Source organism: Heteronotia binoei, chromosome 4, assembly GCF_032191835.1.
Source record: "Heteronotia binoei isolate CCM8104 ecotype False Entrance Well chromosome 4, APGP_CSIRO_Hbin_v1, whole genome shotgun sequence".
Lineage (NCBI taxonomy): Eukaryota > Metazoa > Chordata > Lepidosauria > Squamata > Gekkonidae > Heteronotia > Heteronotia binoei.
The window spans coordinates 31,528,371-31,547,956 of record NC_083226.1 but is presented as its reverse complement, the minus strand read 5'-3'; the positions used below and the strand labels follow the sequence as shown (position 1 = coordinate 31,547,956).

Here is a 19,586-nt window from a genome sequence, read left to right as displayed (position 1 = left end):
GAACGCTTTCTGGAGTTCAGAAGAGAGAGGCTGCCGCTGAAGCCAAGAGCAGGGGAACAGCTACGGGCAGCCAAAGTGGACATCTCCTTGGGCTTTTAATTGTATCTGGAAGGCCTGAGGGACTTTTTTTTTTTTGTTCAAACAGCCCAGTAAAATTTTATTGGCAAGTAAGCCAAGGACAAAATGCAAAGCTTTTTTCTGCAAGCAAAAGTAGCAGAATCCTGTGGAACAAACTGGATTAGATAGAGGGAAGACAGCTGCTTTCTCTCACTACGTGCCTTGGTATCATGAATGCTTAGCACTGTGATAAGCAAAAAACCCCCACCAAAAATTCCAACAAAACTTTACTATCTAAATTCCTGCAGCAAGAAAGACAACAAACAAAGGAGAGAGAAAGGAAAAGGGAAAGGCACTATGCAAAGTCCTCTTCCTTGGCTGGCATACCCAAGTATCAGCCAGAGATCTGACAAGTGTTACTTTAATAAGCATCAGTAGCTCATGAGTCACCTTCCCTCATTATTTCAAACCATACTGTCTGCCCCTCTTAGGCACACCTCGATAGCATATGTTGAGCTTAAGCAATCTAATTAATCAAAGACCATCTTTGAAGAACCTCTCCTTTCATTCCTTGGCAGAAAAGTGGCCAGAAAAATATGATTGGATACAAGCTGTAATACCACACAAAATTTAATTTTCTGCACATTCCTTGGAAATTAGCATTCTGGAGATTCCTAATAATGCTTACTTGGGAGTAAGCCCCACTGAATGAAGTGGGACTCCCTTCTAAGGAGACTTGCTTAGTACTGCTTTGTCAGATAACCAACCTGTCCCTACTTTCTAACACGAGTAGATGATCCCTATTTACACCCTGCCCAGAGTTCAAGCTGGTCACAAGCGGGCAATTTCATGCTATGAAATATTCCAAGCCTCAAAATATTTTTCTTGATGATGCCTTGTTTCTTTTCAAAGCCTGTTTTTGTTAAATGTTCCCAAACATTTAAAGGACAAATACACAATAATTGTCCTAAAGGATAACATGCTGACAACTCAGACTGTCAATATCATTGACGCAAAATCTGATATGCTGATCTCATCTCATTATGTCAGCCTAGCTTTGTAGAGCAAAGTGACCTTCAATTCTGAAAGAAAAGGCGCTTCTAAGAAGAATCCTTAAAATCCAGGTCAGGCTTCAATGACATCATGCTGGGAGTTCAAAGGCATGAAGAGGCATAAAGGTTCTGTAGGTCATGTCAGCATACACTTGCAAGTACCATGGAGTTTTCATGTATTCCCTGAGTGTCACCTGCTGCGCCTACATCATAAGAACACACCAGCCTGCTAGATCAAATCAGTGGTCCATTTAGCCAACATCCTGTTTAACACAATAGCCAACCAGTTCCCTAGAAGGTAGATAGGGCATGAAGGCAAAGGCCTTCCCTTGCTGCTGCCTTCCAGCTCTGGTTTCAGAGGTTTGCTGAATGTGAAAGTTTGCTTCAGTCACTACAGATAGTAGCCACTGATGGTCCTCCTCTCCCCCATGTATCTGTCTAATTGGTTCTCCATGCCTACTGCCTTTTGACACCTAATCCAATTATACCTTCTATTGTCTTTTGCCTGCTAATGTCATTTGGCATCTGAAACCACTTCACTTTCCAATATATAAGGCAGATGACCTCACATTCCAGCTGTATCTAAAGAAGTTAGCAGTGACTCATGAAAGCTCATACCCTACCAACAACCTTGTTAGTCTTTAAGGTGCTACTGGACTCTTTTCTGCTTGAACTGTTACATTTCTGTTACATTTCCCTACAGAATTCTTTTAAAATTGGCATTGATCAAAAAGCATACTTCCTACTGCACTAACTGTATTGCCACGTTAGTTTCTCAAAAGCTTCATCCTCTGGCCTTTATGCTAAAATTAAAAGCTCCTTGGAACATCTTTCGTGACATACTGGTGAAGGTCTTAACAGAATGAGGTTGCCTTCCATCACAGTGGCTCCTGAAAATAACTATGGTAAATCAATAACATCAACAGTTATGCTGACCAAGGGGGAAAAGCTGTCTGAATTGTTGTTATACCCGTAACAACTTGAGAAGGCCGTTGAAACGATCCACTTCTTGACCGAGGACAGTCGTCAAAGAGTCTACTCGCCCTTTGTCATCCTTGACAAAAAGGCTTTCTGCAGCAGTGTCCATGTCAAGTTTTTCTGCAATAGAAATACAGCGTGGATTGGTTAAGAAAAGGCCTATTCATACCCTTGTCATAAAATCTGAAAATATCTCCTATGACTGGAGGCTAATTGTCTACAGAGGCCATATTCCCAACCGAGCAAGAGTTGAAGGCATTGTTGATCTTCAGGGGACCAGAATTCAGCCTCACAGAGCTTAGTAATATTAGTTCCCTGATATTCTGTGTGACAAGAATCAGGGGTGGTAGATCACTAACCAGATTTGTATCGCATGCATTGTCTAGTTGATCCCTGGAGTGCACAAGGGGAGAGTCCAATAAAAGCCTGTTTTGGTGTTCACAACACAGGAGAGGAGGTTAAATAGGTTTCACTGTACCTTAGCTGAAGAGAAGGGGGCTGAATTGCATAATAGATTATACCAGTGGAAACCCACAAGGACTTGTGGAGGACATCTTATTTTCCCTCCTCCACTATGTCCTCTTTCCCTTCCTGGAAAGCCCCCCATAGCTTCTCCCATTTTCCTGCTTCCTTCTCACCTTCCCACCAAACAGCAAACCTACCTTTATCTATCCCTCCATCTTCAAATTTCCCTCTCACTCCTCAGAAGACTGTAGCTAAGAAAACTATGGCACAGCTGTATGGTACCGGCCACAGGGCCAGACCCACTTGCTGTTTGGGCACCCTCAAGGACTTGTGGGGGAGCACATAAATTTCTCCTGTATCCCCCTCCCCACATTATTTCCCCTTTCCTCTGGAAACCCCTTTATCCTCTTCCCTTTTCCTGCTTCGTTCTCTCCTTCTCCAGAATTCACCATATCTGTCTTTTATAATAATAATAATAATAATAATAATAATAAATTTGTATCCTGCCCTCCCCGCCGAAGCAGGCTCAGGGCGGCTCACATAGCATAACGTAAAATACAAACATTACAATAATACAATAATAAAAGCACACTGGTTACATAACAAATTACATATTACAGTTCACTTATATATATTATTACATTAAAACCATCAAATTCAAAACCAACAAATTAGTTTGGTGCTACAGTCTCGATGTTATCTTACAATTTTGCGTGACGACGGTACAATAGGTTCCACATTAAGAAAAAGCCAGCTGAAAGAGGGTAGTCTTGGAGGCCCTGCGGAACTGGGTAAGGCTCCGCAAGGCCCGCACCTCTTCTGGTAATTGGTTCCACTAATGGGGAGCTGTGATCAAAAAGATCCTTTCTTTTCTGCCTCCCATCTTCACTGATCTTTGTTATTTACTTCATTTATGCCCTGCCTTTCTTCACAGTGGAGACCAAAGCAGCTTACATCATTCTCTTCCCCTCTTTTTTATTCTCACAAAAATACTGTGAGATAGATTAGCCTGAAAGCATGTGATGGGTACAATATCACCTAGTGAGCTTCCATGGCAGACTGGTGATTTAAACATGGGTTTCCCAGACCCCACCTTGAAGCTGAAACTGTTATACCACACAGGCTTTAATAGGGTGTCTGCTGTTGAACAGCAGCAAGCAGCCATGCAGTCTGTTGGTATCAAGACATCCAGTGGTTGCTGCTAGGACCAGGCCTGGTCCCAATGAGTCTTCCCTCAAAGGCCAAAACAGTCCTGGAAAGGACCTTGCCCCTCCCCCCCTGCCTTGTACTAACAAAATCGGGCCTAGAATGCTGTGGTTGCTTAGCAACCACTTTTTAAAAGGCTACAGGTGCTCATTTTATTATTTGGGGTTTTTTAACCTCTCAATGTATTTTTAGATTTTTCTGTGAACCTGGAATATTTTTCAGGTCTGAAGGAAGATCTGTCTTGTCTGTTCACAGTGCTCATCACCAGATTTAAGTATCCTCAGATTTCACCAATTTTGCTATCAGAATATACAAGTGTGGGCCATGCAAGGCTTGTGGGGGAGAATTCAGTTCAGTTTGTGGTGTGTCCAGTTCACAAACCAAGAATCATCTTGAATTTTAACTACTGAACAAATTGGTTGTTTGTGATGTGGTAGAATGCCCCCCCCCCCCAAGCATGCTAAAGACACCAAACCCACAAGGGATCTCCAGTTGACTCTCCTCTACTTGCCCTCCAAGTTTGGTGAAGACTGTATTTACAAGGTCTGACTTACAGCTCCCACCCCCCACCCCCCCAAATGTGCTTTCTGAGGAAATTACAGGCAGTCATTTCAACAGGTACAGGTTCAGGAAGTTCAGGAGTGTATAGCAGGGGTGGCCAACGGTAGCTCTGCAGATTTTTTGCCTACAACTCCCATCAGCCCCAGCTATTGGCCATGATGGCTGGGGCTGATGGGAGTTGTAGGCAAAAAACATCTGGAGAGCTACCGTTGGCCACCCCTGGTGTATAGAATAGACCCTTTGCAAGCTACAGACATCAAACTTGCAGGGGACCTCCCACTAATTCTCTTCCAAATGCCCTCCAAGTTATGTGCAGATTGAACATTGGGGGTCTGCGTTATGCCCTCCCCCCCTGCAAAGAAGATGCCCTGAGGAAAGTACTTTTGAGGGAAATGTCAGGTGCAGGTTCAAAGGTCACACATCAAAAACACAGGGTATTTCTATTGTTATTTCTAAGGTTGAAGAATTCCAACCTGCTCCCCTCCTCAATTCTTTATTTATCTATTTATGAACTGCTTGAGAGTTTGTGCCAGCTGACCTGCCACAAACTTCTGTTCATGAACCACAAAACGGCCAAAATTCATCACAAGCTTTAGTTTTTGAGCTGGTTTGTACCCATTTCCACTATTGTAAAAATGGATGACAGATTATTGCGTAGGGCTGGTGACTGAGTACTGATTTTCCTCCATCAATTAACTTTTTGCTTTTGATTAATTACTTGGTTAGTCAGATATTTTGTGGGTATTTATTTAAAACAACAGCTTCTTTCAACTCAACAACACAGATATGATGTTCCTCACCACAAGGTCTGCTTCAAATAATGAATGTAAATTGTCCAAAACAATACCATCTGCACTGAATACTGCTTCTCAGGGGAAGGCTCCAATTAAAATGTCAGGGTTATAATTTGTGATGAATAAATTAATTCTACTGATTAATATTTTCTCTCCCACTGTTTGGGCAGGATTTCTGTTTTGCCAGTGCAAATGTGAACATACAACCTATGGAGTGTGTGGATATGTGCTATGCCCAGGCCTTGGATTTAGTGGGAGCTCACAGGAGCACAGCTCCTGAACCTTTCTGACAGTTCCACCTCCTCCTTTCCACCTTGTCCATTGAATAGTCGGTGCAGCTGCATAACAATCTCTGGATGAGCTCCAACACCTTTTTTCCTACAAAACGACCCCTGGCTATGCCCATTGCCCAACAAAACTTAGCAGAATCTCAGAGACTACAAACGGAAGGTGCAATTCATGAGAAAATGGGTGCAGATGATTGATCATCAGCGTGTGATGCAGCTGTGAAGACACTTGATATATAAGATCATGATGAGGACATGTTTTGTTTGTAGTTCTCTGTTCAATTGCCTGCGTGTATTTTGTTTAATTGTTGTTTTTCATCCTTAAACCTATTAGAATGTAGTGATCATTGTTACTTCTGAACACTCCTAACATCCAGATACTATTCCTCCCCAATTAAATGATAATGATTTCCTTATATGTATATTTTCATCAAGGTAGTCTAACTAACCAAATGGGAGACATTTGGCATCTCAAAACTGATTCAGTAACAGACCTCTTCAAGCAGTTTGTTAAAAGCATGAACAGAAATTTATTTGCAGTGATGATGTATAACAAAGACTTTTTATAACAGTCTAGCCCACTGGGGTTAGAGTTCAGAAAAGAAAATACTGCATGCAAGTAATGTATCTGACCCGTTTGTGTTCCAGCTAAAAACAATTTGTGCTGTAGAATACTTGTATTTTAAATGGGTTTTTGCTGTCATAATTATTTAGAAGATTGCTGTGTTCTCAGCCAAAGCCAACTGAATGCTCAAGCAACAAAAGACATTATAGTTCCACAAAAGCCCTCCATTGTTTTCTGGGGATATTAAATGAACGTTTTTGATAGAATATTTCTTTTCTTTGAGTTTATTTTGCCTTAAAACTCTATTTGCATCAAATTCAAGGAATAGTTGATGTAACAACTATGTGATCAAAAGGAAATGAATATATTCAAATAGCCCTTTGGATTTCTACTATATATTTTACAAACTTATATGACTTTAGGAGAAATATATTCCCATTGGTCCATGACTGATGGGATTTAGTCTTTTTGCTACCTTACACCTCTCCTCTAAAGAAAAATTATATTATTTCTATGGAATTACCCTACTTGTGCAAATCCCAATTTGGAGGGACGGTGGCTCAGTGGTAGAGCATCTGCTTGGGAAGCAGAAGGTCCCAGGTTCAATCCCTGGCATCTCCAAAAAAGGGTCCAGGCAAATAGGTATGAAAAGCCTCAGCTTGAGACCCTGGAGAGCTGCTGCCAGTCTGAGAAGACAATACTGACTTTGATGGACCAAAGGTCTGATTCAGTATAAGGCAGCTTCATATGTTCATATAGGTCTGCTACAGGAAGGATACACATATAGCTACTGTGAGGCAGGAAAAGAAAAAAAAGGACCCCACAATTCACCTGGGCAGCTTTTACCATAGTCCAAGACACAGTATTAAGAGTTCACATTGTGATTTGTGAACCATGTTTATGAATTCCCTATAGATTCTTCTGATGTGATGTGAATTCTGTAGCTCTAATCTCTGTAGAATGTATAATTTGTTCCGTCCTCTTCTCCTGTCAACCGTCATTACCTTTGTCTTTTCCCACTGCCCAGGTGTCAGGATATCCTGACATCCCTTGAGTCTCCTTGGCTGTAATTTCATGATGAATGAAATATCATCCAGAAACAATACTGACATTATTATCAAAGACGATGATGACAAAGGAGGAATAGCTTCAACCAGAAGTCTTTCATTTGTACTCAAGATCTACAAGACTTGGATTTTTGGACACTCATTACAGTAAAATTTGGCTATAGGGTCATTATCCTCTGCCTTCTAGGTTCCCAGCAGTCTTAGTCATTTGGGAGATACACAAGACTACCTGAGAAAGCTACAGTCTATTCATTATCATCTTGAAAACACAATTCTAGCCACCATGGATATGGAATCCCATTACACCAATATACTACAAGCAGGGCTTTTTTTGCAGCAGGAACTCCTTTGCAATATTAGGCCACACACCCTTGATGTAGCCAATCCTCCAAGAGCTTACAGGGCTCTAAGTTCAGGGCCTACTGTAAACTCTTGGATTATTGGCTATATAAGGGGTTTGTGGCCTAATCTGTAAAAGAGTTCCTGCTACAAACTATCAGGAATATTCTCCCTGCTTGATGCCATGACACAACTGACCGCTGAGCATTTTGACTTCATTCTAACCCACAAGTATTAAAGATTTGTAAATGCTTTTTATGTCCATGTTAATGGAACTGCAATGGGGTATCCACAGTACAATGGGTCTATGGTAGACTCAGAATGCTTTATCACAATCTGCCCCCCCCCCCCTCCAAAGTTGCTTCTGCTGTACTTGAGTTTCACTAATGACATCTTTATCACCTAAATCAGGAGTGCTGAACTCATTCATTATGAGGGCTGGATCTGACATAAATGAGACCTTGTCGGCAGGGCTACGTGCGTCATACAATGTAATGCCAGGTAGTGGAGCTGTAAACTTTATAAAGCGCACAGACAATCACAATTGAAGATTGTTTACAAAACTTTAAATAAAACATGCTTGAAACATTAGCACTCTTGCAATATTTTGTTCATTTAACACTCTGATAACTGACATCACTTGCTCTGAATTATTGCACCAAAATCTGGAGACAATGTCTGCTGTAACAATCTTGAGTATGCTGTTCAGGTGTTGTTCAGGTACATTTGTTAGTTGCAAACCTACTTCTGGTTTATTGCCATTTGTTACAGAAATCTCATGGTCAATGTGCTATGCCCTAGGACCCAGGGGAAAACACGAAATGGCTGGCCATTGCGAACTTTTGTACATAAGTTGCTTAGTGTGCTGGTCAAAAACATGTGAAAGCACCATCACACAGACTGAGGGTTATGTGTTTATCTACACAGCTATAGTCTTCCCCAGAGAAATAACTGCAACTCCTATGAGGCAGTGCAAGAAAAGAGACAGCAATGTATATTGATCAGCATAAGCCTACTATCTGGGAAGCCTGAGTTCAAAATCCTCAGTCTCCACCTCAGTCCTCAGTCTCCACCTCACTGGCTTCTTGTTATTCCTCATCTAAACAGTACACATTGCTTTCCTACTGAGAAAGATTAGATCATGGGGGCATGAATACAGTCTCAGCCAATGGAGGAACTTGGTTCTGTAGCTCTGCTGTGTGATTGAGAAAGTCTGGTGCAGCTGCAGCTCTCTCAATCAAAGCTAGAGCTGTGCCAGGCTCTCTCAATCATACCGTGCCACTCCCTTGAAGAAGAGAGAGCTGCTGTTAAAGATTTCAGGTTTTCACTGCTGGTAACATCATTAGGGTTTGTAGAATCTTTCGGGCTCAAGTGCCGTGTTCTACTGGAGAAAGTTTTCCTTCCAGACGTTTCGTTCTCAGCTGCGGAGAACATCCTCAGTGGCGTTGCAGCCGGAGCAGGCGCTCTGACCTTCTTGGCTGCTGTGCATTGAGTGGGGCCAGGGCTGCTGGAGAGCTGCTATTCCACAGAACAATCAGCACAGTCAACAACCATCTTCTTTATCTTCACACCCCTTCCAACCCTCCCAGCAATTAACACAGAACAATGGTCACATTCAACAGCCAGTTTCCTTATCACTACCCTTCCAGGAAGCCCCACCAAACAATGGGCACATCCACAAACCAATTGCCCTTTCATCACACCCCCTCCAGCCTAGAAATAGCAGCTCTCCAGCAGCCCTGGCCCCACTCAATGCACAGCAGCCAAGAAGGTCAGAACGCCTGCTCCGGCTGCAACGCCACTGAGGATGTTCTCCGCAGCTGAGAACGAAACGTCTGGAAGGAAAACTTTCTCCAGTAGAACACGGCACTTGAGCCCGAAAGATTCTACAAACCCTAATAATAGAGAGCTGCTGCTTTGCTTGGCTTACCCAATCCCATGGGAGCAAAAAAAAAAAAAGCACCTTTAAGTCCAACACAGTTTTATTCAAGGTAAGTAAGAGCTTTTTGCCTTGTTTCTCTCTCTCTCTTCCATCAGTTGTTAAACTGGTTTTGTTAAGTTTGGGTTGGAAAATACCTGAAGACTATCTGGGATGGTATTTTCAATAAATCTTATGGCATTTAGACATTCTATAGAATTGGCTTTTTGCCATTGATGATTTTTAAACATTGCTGAACAGACTGAATTTTCATAGTTAGCTTGGTCTGTTACTGAGTCTTCAAGTTTATATTAGGCAAGAAGCTGATCTCTTGTTGGGGCTTCTACCTGCTAGATTACCGTCTATGATATGCCCTGATGGGCTCTGCAACCCAGTGATACTGGGGGCTGGGAAGTATGATGGTGGGAGGAATACTTTCCATAGAAGAGCTCAGAGATAAAGGCATGCTTGGAGCTCTTATAATCTCGGACCCATCCCTAGGAATGAACAGGCCCTTGGACTATCTTTCTCATCATCATTGATGCTGGGTAATGCCAGATTGGTTAACACAAGACCGATGCCCAGTGTGATGTTATCCACTTATACTTATAGCTGCCTATAAGTAGGCATTCGATCTGGCCTGCTTGACTGAGACTCGGTTCAGGCCTGATGCGATAGTTCTCCTCATACGGCTAAATACCGCCTCCCCCCCCCCCCCTAAGTTTACTTGGTCCTTCATCAATCATGAACAAGAAGATGGAGGGGGGTGGAGCCACAATTTTGATCCATGATGCTTTCATTTTTTGGAGAATCCCTGCACCGGAAATCCCTGGCATTGAATGTGCGGGCCTGGTGTGGGTGCTGGGGAGGGGTTGGCTATCTTGCTGGTTTACCATCCAACCAGCTCACTAGCAGATACCCCATTGAGGTTGGTAGATGCTGCCTATAAGTAGGCATTCCCTTGATTGGTGATTCTGGGTGACTTCAGTGTCCACAAAGACACTGTCAGGTGCTGCCTATAACTTTACGTCTTCCATGGCAGTATTGGGACTCGCCCAGGTTGTTTCAGCCCCCACACATGGTTTTTATTTTTGAGCAGGTATTGACCTGGATACTGCAGTTAACACTGAGCTGGTGCTATGATCAGATCATTTCCTCCTGAAGGTTGGCCTGAAATTTGTGCTGCAAGGGTGGCAAGCAGATTTATGCACACCCATGGAGACTTATGGATCCTTTAGAATTCCAGAATACTCTATGGAATATCCCAGGATATGTTGTCGATTCTTTCAATGAGCCTGGAATAGAATCTTCGGGAGGCCATCAAATGAATTGCTCCTCAAAACCCTCTGTGTCTTTGTGCCTCTTGAGGATCTTAAAAGGATTAAAGAGGATGCTCAGATGGCTAGAGTGATCTTGGCGCTAAACTCATGACAAAGCCACAAGAACATTTTAGAGAGCCCAGCTAAGGACCTATGAAGTGGCTGTGAAAACTGCTAAGAAGGCCTTCTTTTCTGCCTCCACTGCATCTGCTAGCTCATGTCCAGCGCAGTTACATAGGTAGTGCAGCAACCGACCTCCCAGATAAAGTCTTGAAGCTCTGCCAGAACTTTGCCTCCAGTTTGGATGCAATTAGTGATATGGAGGTTCTGTTGGCTTTATCTGGTTCTTTTCTGGACCAGTTCAGCCAGCTCTTAATACTGGAAGTGGACTGGGTCCTGAATGCTGTGAAAGTAACAACTTGCTCTTTGGATTCTGTCCTTCTTGGATGATTAAATCTAGCCAGGAGGTGACAGAAGGTCCCCTGAGAGAGATCATTAATTTGTCTCTCTCTCAAGGTTGCTTCCTTAGTTCCTTAAAGGAGGCTATAGTTGAAAAAGCCATTCTTAGATAAAAAGGAACTAGCCAATTACCGCCCAATGATTAATTTATCATTCCTGGGAAAGGCGATTGAGAGAGCAGTTGCTGCACAGCTTCAGGTCTTGTTGGATGAGACTTCTGCACTCAATACATTCCAGTCTGGCTTCAGGCCTGGTTTTGGAACAGAGACAGCCCTTGTAGCTCTTCTGGACAACCTCTGGCTGCAGTTGGATTGAGGCAGGTCAGCACTTCTGATCCTGTTGGATCTTTCTGCAGCATTTGATACAGCAGACCTCTCAGTTTTGCTCCACCGTTTGGCCTCCCTTGGGATTCGTGGCATGGCCTTATCTTGGTTTGTTTCATTTCACCAGGATGCAGTCAGAGGGTGTTCTTCAGGAGCAGGAGGTCTTCTGGGTGGCCCTTGATCTGTGGTGCACCCCAAGGATCAGTCTTGTCCCCGATATTGTTTAACATCTATATGTGCCCTCTAGTGGAGTTTGTCAGGAGGTTTAGGGTTGGTTGCCACCAGTATGCTGATGACCTCCAGCTCTTCCTCCTGTTAGATAAACAGCCAAAAGTGGATCTCTCTCCTCTGATCCAGTGCTTGGATGATGTGAGTGAGGCACAGTCAGTTGAAACTTAATCCATCCACAATTGAAGTCATGTAGCTGAGCTAGTGGGGGCATTGCAGCTTCTGGCTTCCAACGGGGTCCAGCTCTCATTGGTGGACCCCCGTGAAAAGTCTGGTGGTTTGGCTGGATGTCTCTCTTACCTTGGTCAAGCAGGTGATCACAGTTACAGGGCAGGTTTTTTTCTATCTAAGCCAGGCCTGTCAAATGGCTCCCTAGCTGTCTCAGATGGACTTGGCCACAGTAATTCTTCTTCTTCTTCTTCTTCTTCTTCTTCTTCTTCTTCTTCTTCTTCTTCTTCTTCTTCTTCTTCTTCTTCTTCTTCTTCTTCTTCTTCTTCTTCTTCTTCTTCTTCTTCTTCTTCTTCATCATCATCATCATCATCATCTTATTTGTATCCTGCCCTCCCCGCCGAAGCAGGCTCAGGGCGGCTAACAGCATTAAATCAATACATTAAGTACAATAATATTCGAAACAATAACTAATTTAACAATTTAATTAAAATTCTAAAATTAATAAAATTAACATCCTGGTGCTATTAAAACAGGTGATAATTTTTTTTCTTTTTCCTTAGCAGTCTCTCTCTTAATCGGTGTAGGCCATCCTAAAAAGAATGGTCTTGCAGGCCCTGCGGAACTGTTCAAAGTCTCGCAGGGCCCGCGTTTCTTCCGGGAGCTGGTTCCATAGGTGTGGAGCCACTACAGAGAAAGCCCGAGTGCGGGTATTCTGTAGTTTTACCTCTTTCGGCCCGGGGATAGTCAGCAGGTTCTTCCCTGCTGACCTCAGTGCTCTCTGGGGTTCATATGGGGAAAGACGGTCCCTCAGGTAGGCAGGTCCTCGGCCACATAGGGCTTTAAAGGTGATAACCAGCACTTTGTAACGAATCCGGTATGTAACTGGCAGCCAGTGCAGTCCACGCAGCCCCAGCTGTATGTGCTCCCACTTTGGGAGCCCCAATAGCAGTCTAGCAGCCGCGTTCTGCACCAGCTGCAGCTTCCGGATTCGGCACAAAGGCAGCCCCATGTAGAGGGCATTACAGTAATCTAGTCTCGAGGTGACCGTTGCGTGGATCACTGATGCTAGGTCCTGACGCTCTAGGAAGGGGGCCAACTGCTTTGCCCGCCTCAAATGGAAAAAGGCTGACTTAGCAGTGGCTGTTATCTGGGCCTCCATTGATAATGAAGGCTCCAGTAGAACTCCCAGGCTCCTGAACCGGCACGCCACTTTCAGCGGCGCCCCGTCAAAGACCAGGAGAGTTATCTCCCTCCCCAGAGCGCCCCGACCCAGACAAAGGACCTCTGTCTTCGCTGGATTCAGTTTTAGCCCACTCAGCCTCAGCCACGTTGCCATGGCCTGCAATGCCAGGTCCAAATTCTCTGGGACGCAGCCAGGCCGGCCGTCCATTAGCAGATAGAGCTGGGTGTCATCCGCATACTGGTGATACCCAAGCCCATACCTCCGGGCAATCTGGGCAAGGGGGTGCATATAGATATTAAATAGCATCGGTGAGAGAACCACTCCCTGAAGCACCCCACAATGTAGTGTGCGCCTCTAGGACAGCTCACCTCCGATTGCCACCCTTTGTCCCCGATCCTCGAGGAAGGAGGAAAGCCAACCCCCTAACCCCAACATCGGCGAGGTGGCAGGTCAGTAGCCGATGGTCGACTGTGTCAAACGCAGCCGACAGGTCTAACAACATCAGCACCGCCACACCACCTCGATCCAGATGCCGCTGGAGGTCATCTGCCATGGCGACCAGCACTGTCGCCGTCCCATGACCTGGGCGAAAGCCGGACTGGCAAGGGTCTAAGACGGAAGCAATGCCAGAGTCACCTCCAGAACAGACTACCGCAATTTGCTCTACACAAGGTTGCCCTTGAAAGCACTTCAGAGACTTCTGGCTGTCCAAAATGCAGCTGCCAGGCTTCTGACAGGATCATCTTTGTCTTCACATATACAGCTTGTCTTGAAGCAGCTGCACTGGCTGCCCATTGACTCTTGGGTCAAATTTAAGGTGCTGTTTTTGATCTACAATGCCCTAAATGGTCTGGGACTGTCACATCTGAGAGACCACCTCTCTCTTTACAACCCCCCTTGGCGGCTGTGGTCATCATCTCACAGTGTACTGGTAGTGCCAGGCCCTTGCGTCGCCTGCTTGGTGTCCACCAGGGTCAAGGGCGTTTTCGGTTGTAGCCCTGTCCTGGTGGAATGCCCTCTCAGATGAGATCTGGGCCCTGCAGGACCTCCCTAGTTCTGCACGGCATATAAAGCTGGGCTTTTCCATCAGGCCTTCCCTGGTTCAGTGTATTTTTTGGTGCTTAATGCTGAAGCCATTGCATTCAGAGGTAAACTGTTTGCTTTTTATACTCTGTATTTTGTACTGTTTTACTATATTTATTACCTCTGTTTTTATGCTACTGTGAACTGCTCTGAGCCCCACTTTGTGGGGAAAGGATGGTATATACATTTAAACAATAAATATTACAGACAGCTCTCCAATCTGACTAGGCCTTCCAATGAAGATAAAAATCCAGCGACAATATCTTGCAACAAACTCTGATGTCAACTCTATCCACATGTGATTCTGCCACTGGAACCTACACCTTAAACAGCTAATACATCTGTACATCCTCTAACAAAATAATTCTATAATTTGCCACCAACGATCTTCTGACATTGGTTAAACTGGCCAGGGAATGAATGAACATACATTAAATATTAGAAATGGCCGTGACCTTGATAGCCCAGGCTAGCTCAGTCTCTTCAGATCACAGAAGCTAAGCAAGGTTGTCTCTGGTTAGTATTTGGATGGGGAGACCACCAAAGAATATCAGGGTTTCTACACAGAGGCAGGCAATGGCAAGCCACTTCTGAATGTCTCTTGTCTTGAAAATTCTACACGGTCACCATTTAAAAAAAAAAGACCAAAAAATGATGGAAATACCCAGAAACTAACGAGAGAGCATTTCAATTTCACCAGACATTAAGAAACTTAAAAGGCGCACTATTTCAGCAGAAGTTGCTAAATTGGAATTCACATACAGATTTAATAGCATCAGACTCAGTATGGACGTGGGATGGTTAGTTCTTGACAAAATGTAATTGGTTTATATACACTATTCAGATTCATCCTACTTCATTAATTCATGAACAGCTGGGAGTGGTCTATACTCACTCTGAGTGGGCAGTTTATTCTTTTGACTGGATTTCATTTTCATCTCTGTTCTGCAGTATTATGAAACATACCCATGATTCGGGAAAGTAGATCTGGCCTGTATTTGTAATAACTCCCATTTCCACTCTTCTGTTCTTTCTAACTTTGGGTGTGTGTGTGTATGTGTATGCATATACAGCTCCTCTCCTCCAACTAAATGTAACACTTCCTGCACTTGCTGACATGGACTGTAGCTGACTACAGTTTCTGTCACAATGAATTTATTAGTTGTTACTGTGCCACAAAAAAACACACCCTTCAGGGTTCCTCTAATGTCATGACTGCAGAAGCTATCAGGAGGCTGGCAAGCGCCATCGTGGTTGCCATGTTGTTTGAAAGAGGCAGTATGCAGATTTTAGTTTGGTACATGAACCAGAATCTGAAAAAAAATCAGGGTTCGGCATAGTGTGTTTGCACAGGCAAAATCCATGCATTGTCCCTTTCAGACAACATAGCAAATGTGTGTATCAGGAGTCCTGTGGGTAGTATGCACTCCTGGTATATATGGTTAACAAGCTGCCAGCATATGCAATCATTCTGGCTACAAAAGACTAACGTGGCTCTGGATAACGAGTGCCACTTCATGGTATTCTTCATCAAATAGCAGATGAAATCTATGATTGGCTGCTAAACAAAGCTCCCTATTCTGCTGATTAGCAATAAAGTGCTCTACGTACTTCCTCTGAAAAGAGTTTTGTTTCCTTTCGAAAAGTCTGAAAAGATCTGCTACTAAATAGATTCAGAAAAAACACAGGAAAGGGGGAGGGTAACCATCACTCAAATATCCTCCTCATATTGTCATTCTCTTACTGGATGGAATGAGGGTGGACAATTTTAATGTTTTACAGTATGCGATTTGGAGAAGATGGTTTGACAATACCTTTGTCACCTTGAAACAACTATGATTTGGGGGGTGGAGGTTTGGGGGTGGGGAATGCTTCTGTGTGTTTCCAACATGTAGAATAAAAGCCGCCTGTTGTGCACATCTATTGGCTAGCACCTGCGATGAAAGCAAGGATTGAGTTGGGAACTAGGGTAGCTGCTTCAAGGTTCACAGGTTAGTCAATCACAAGCTGGGTCACGTAAATTGGTCAAATGAGTAAGGCCCAAGTTCTTAAATGGCCTTTAGCAGAAGCTGCCCTGCCCATTCCTGAGTCTCATCCTGCCAGGACTTCAGTGGGTCCTGTTCCAAAAGGGAGCTAAGTATACAGAAGTAGCAGCCTGGCATTGTCAGAGGAGCACAGGTGGCAAACCTGGCACTTCCTTGTGGTCAGGCTGCTTCCTCATGGGCCTGCTGTCTGCACTGACCTTGTCTGGTGAGAGGAAACCCAGGAGGAGGGTGGTCGAGTTCCTGGCCCTGTGATAGTAGGGGATGGCTGCCATGAGGTCATCTGGCCAAGGCTTCAGAATCCAAGCGGACTGGGCTGCAGGAGCATTGCTGATAGCAGGAGTCCTCTGAACCCCCTAATCTTTCTCAGGGGTTGTCCTTGACTCCTCCCATTCTCCACTGGATTAAGAGTTGGAGTCCAGGGCAGGAGGGGTGATGACAACTAGACTGGCAGAGTACAAAGATTCCAAATGCCAAACTGACACCCTTCAAAGTCAGCAGTTCTAACCCTGAAAAAAAAAAAAACCTGCCTTTCCAATGAACATCACATCCTTCAGGTCTGGATTGTTCTCCCTCATCCTATTGAGAAAAGTGATTCAGGACACAGACACAGCAGCATCTGGAGGTCTGGTATACTCAGGTGTTCCAAAACTGTAATGGTCTCATAAACACGTTAACTTGCACTGGGGAAAGAACAGGCTTTGGGGAACACCACAAAATAACCACCAAGATACTGAACTTGCTTTTCAAAGGAAGCTCTTTGTTATCATTCTGACGGAAAAGATTGAAACTAATTGAGAGCAGCGTTACATATTCCAAAACCATGTCCTAATGAGGCAATAAGGTAGAATAAACAACTGGGTCAAATACAGCTGCTGTATCTAACAGCATTAAGAGGGGGAAATTGCCCTTATCTATCCATTATAGCTGGAGATAATCTACTAGTGCCACATAACTGGGTCAAAATCCATACTGAAGAGGGTCAAGGGAAGAAGCATCATCTAGATATGCCTGAAGTTGTTCTGTTGCCACCATTTTTACATCATTTTGCAAGTTGAAAGAGGTCTGCAATTTGCAGGTCATCATCTAGGGAGAGCCTTTTCAGGCACAGAAATAGGAACATTTGGTTCAGCTCCCTTGGAAAACCACCCTGAAAAACAACGTACTAATTTTTCTTGTCAGGGGTAATCTCAGCCCTGTCAGACTGATGAAGAAGAACAAAGATCAAGAACATAAGCGATGGCCGTTACGAGCTAGTGGATCACTTCAGTCAAAAAGATAAAACAGAAACGATACATAGAAATCTGACCATCATATGATTCAGGCACCCTTGCCCCGGGGAATGTTCTCAAATTGGTATCAAAACTGAGAGATCTGGTGTCTTCCGCACAACGACAGTATTTTGTGGATTCTCTATTGCTGATGCAGCTGCAGATTAATGCACAGGAGCAACAGGCTTCCATATGGCGTCTCCCCAGTTTCCTCTGCCCCAATATTCTGGACTTGGCCATCCCCTCTTTCACTTTTTTAAAAAACTGTTTCTAGGATATCCTCATATTGACATACCATTATAGTGATAGGTGTAGCAGGTTCTCTGAATTCCCGAGTTTTCATTTGTTATAAAAAGTAAGTCGCTATCCCCTCCCCTTGTGAGCATACACCTTTTCCTTTAGCCTGCCTCAAGAGAAGGGGCTATGCTTCAATTTTATTGAATCATTGGCCAGATCATTCGATTTGTCCTCTTCTAGCTGAACTTATTTCTTTATTATTGCTTGCTGGGAAAATGGTACTGGCCCAGGTTTGGAAATCTAATAAAACACCTAGAATTAAAACTTGGTTCTCAAAGGTATGGGACTTAGTGATAAAAGACAAGCTGGCTACTCAGATACTACTGATGGAAAATCCTGAAATGGATAATAATTTTGTTGAAAAATGGTTTGGTTTTTTTTGAATATGTTAATTCTATTTGTCCTGAAGACTGTAAAATTCCACTCAAATATGCTGATCTTGTAAGTTACTGTATAATGATAAAAAAGTGTTGGTTTTTGAAGATTTATCACAGGAAACAATTAACAGGAAGAAAAAGTTAAGAGTGTTTACCAAGGTGCTGCAGGATAAAGGAATGAAATACAGCTGGAGAATGGCACCCTTTGCTCTGAAAATGGTGCATGAAGGAGTAGAGTTGTTTGCAGAAGATCAGAAGCAGATGGAGGAGCTATTTAAACGTGTGGGACTGCAGCTGCCTAAGGATTACAAGCATTTCCCTGACCGGGACTCAGAAGGGGAAAATAGTTTGGAAGAGGAAATGGGGAACACTCAGAAACAGAAGAAGAAAAAAAAGAAGGAGGAAAAAAAGACTTGGGACTTCAGGGAAAGGACTAAGACTAAGAAATGATTAAGGGAAGATGGATTAAGGAAGAAGGAAAGAAGATAGAAGGACCGGAATAGCTCAACATGAACAGTTTTTTGGGGTTTTTTTTATTGCTGCTGTTGCTCTTTTTGAATTTACAGTGTGGGAGAGATGTCTTTTTTCTCTCCCCCCCCCCCCAATATGGATGTCAGTGGTAGCTGGATGTCTGATGTGTTTAGTGGTATGATTGGGAAGAAGATGTGTAGATGGTGGCTGATTGGGATGATGTTGGTATGTTTGGATGGTGTGATTGGGGTATGGATGGATGATTGGGATCTAAGGGGTGAATGGGTGGATTATGAATGGAGTAAGAAGGTGAGTGAATGCATATTGGGTAGAATTTTTTATACAAGAGATATGCCACGAGCATTGGCATATTGCATTTCTCTTGGATGGGTAGAATTGGTGATGGAGGGTAGGTGGAGGGTAGATAAGCAACATCAGGTGGGGCTGGTTAAGGGTTGTTGGGATTTAGAATTCCAGGCTGGTAGAGAACAGAAGAGATATGGGGAAGAGCTATGGTTAGGTATAATATGATAAAAAATGTTAATGTTATATGTACAACTCTTAATGTTAGAGGGCTAGGAAATCCAGTGAAACGGGCAAGAGTTGGGAGATATATTCAAGAATTAAAAGCAGATGTGCTGTTTTTGCAGGAGGTATATAATGGGGGGGAAAGAGAGATGAATTTCCCTGGATTTGGGAAAGGTAAGAAATTTATTGCTCCAGGCTCCTCGAAGAGCAGAGGGGTGGGAATAGTATTTAATTCTAAAATAGATTTTGTTGCAGATAAGGTAATGAGAGATAAGGATGGAAGGTTTGTTTTTGTACAGGGTCATTTGGAGGGAGAGCCGGTGGCTTTAGCTTCTTTGTACCTCCCTAATGTGCATCAGTTGAATTTATTGTATAGATTTTTGCAGAAGTTTGAAAAATTTTCACCCTATACTAGAATAATAGGGGGGGATTTTAATATTGACTTGCAGGGGAAAGGCAATGTTAAAAAAAGAAAGGCAGAGAAATTTAAAAGAGTGTGCGGGAAATTTGGTCTGCTAGAATTATGGATGGAAATGTTTCCTAAT

The 19,586-nt window shown here is 43.5% G+C and overlaps 1 protein-coding gene across 1 annotated transcript in view; it reads right to left on the bottom strand.

Annotated features, from left to right (window-relative positions):
- Window positions 1–19,586, bottom strand: part of DNAH6 (dynein axonemal heavy chain 6) — a 239,754-nt gene that overhangs the window by 13,727 nt on the left and 206,441 nt on the right. Inside the window, 1 exon segment of the mRNA XM_060237063.1 lies at window positions 2,080–2,207. Coding sequence (XP_060093046.1) covers window positions 2,080–2,207 — 128 coding nt within the window.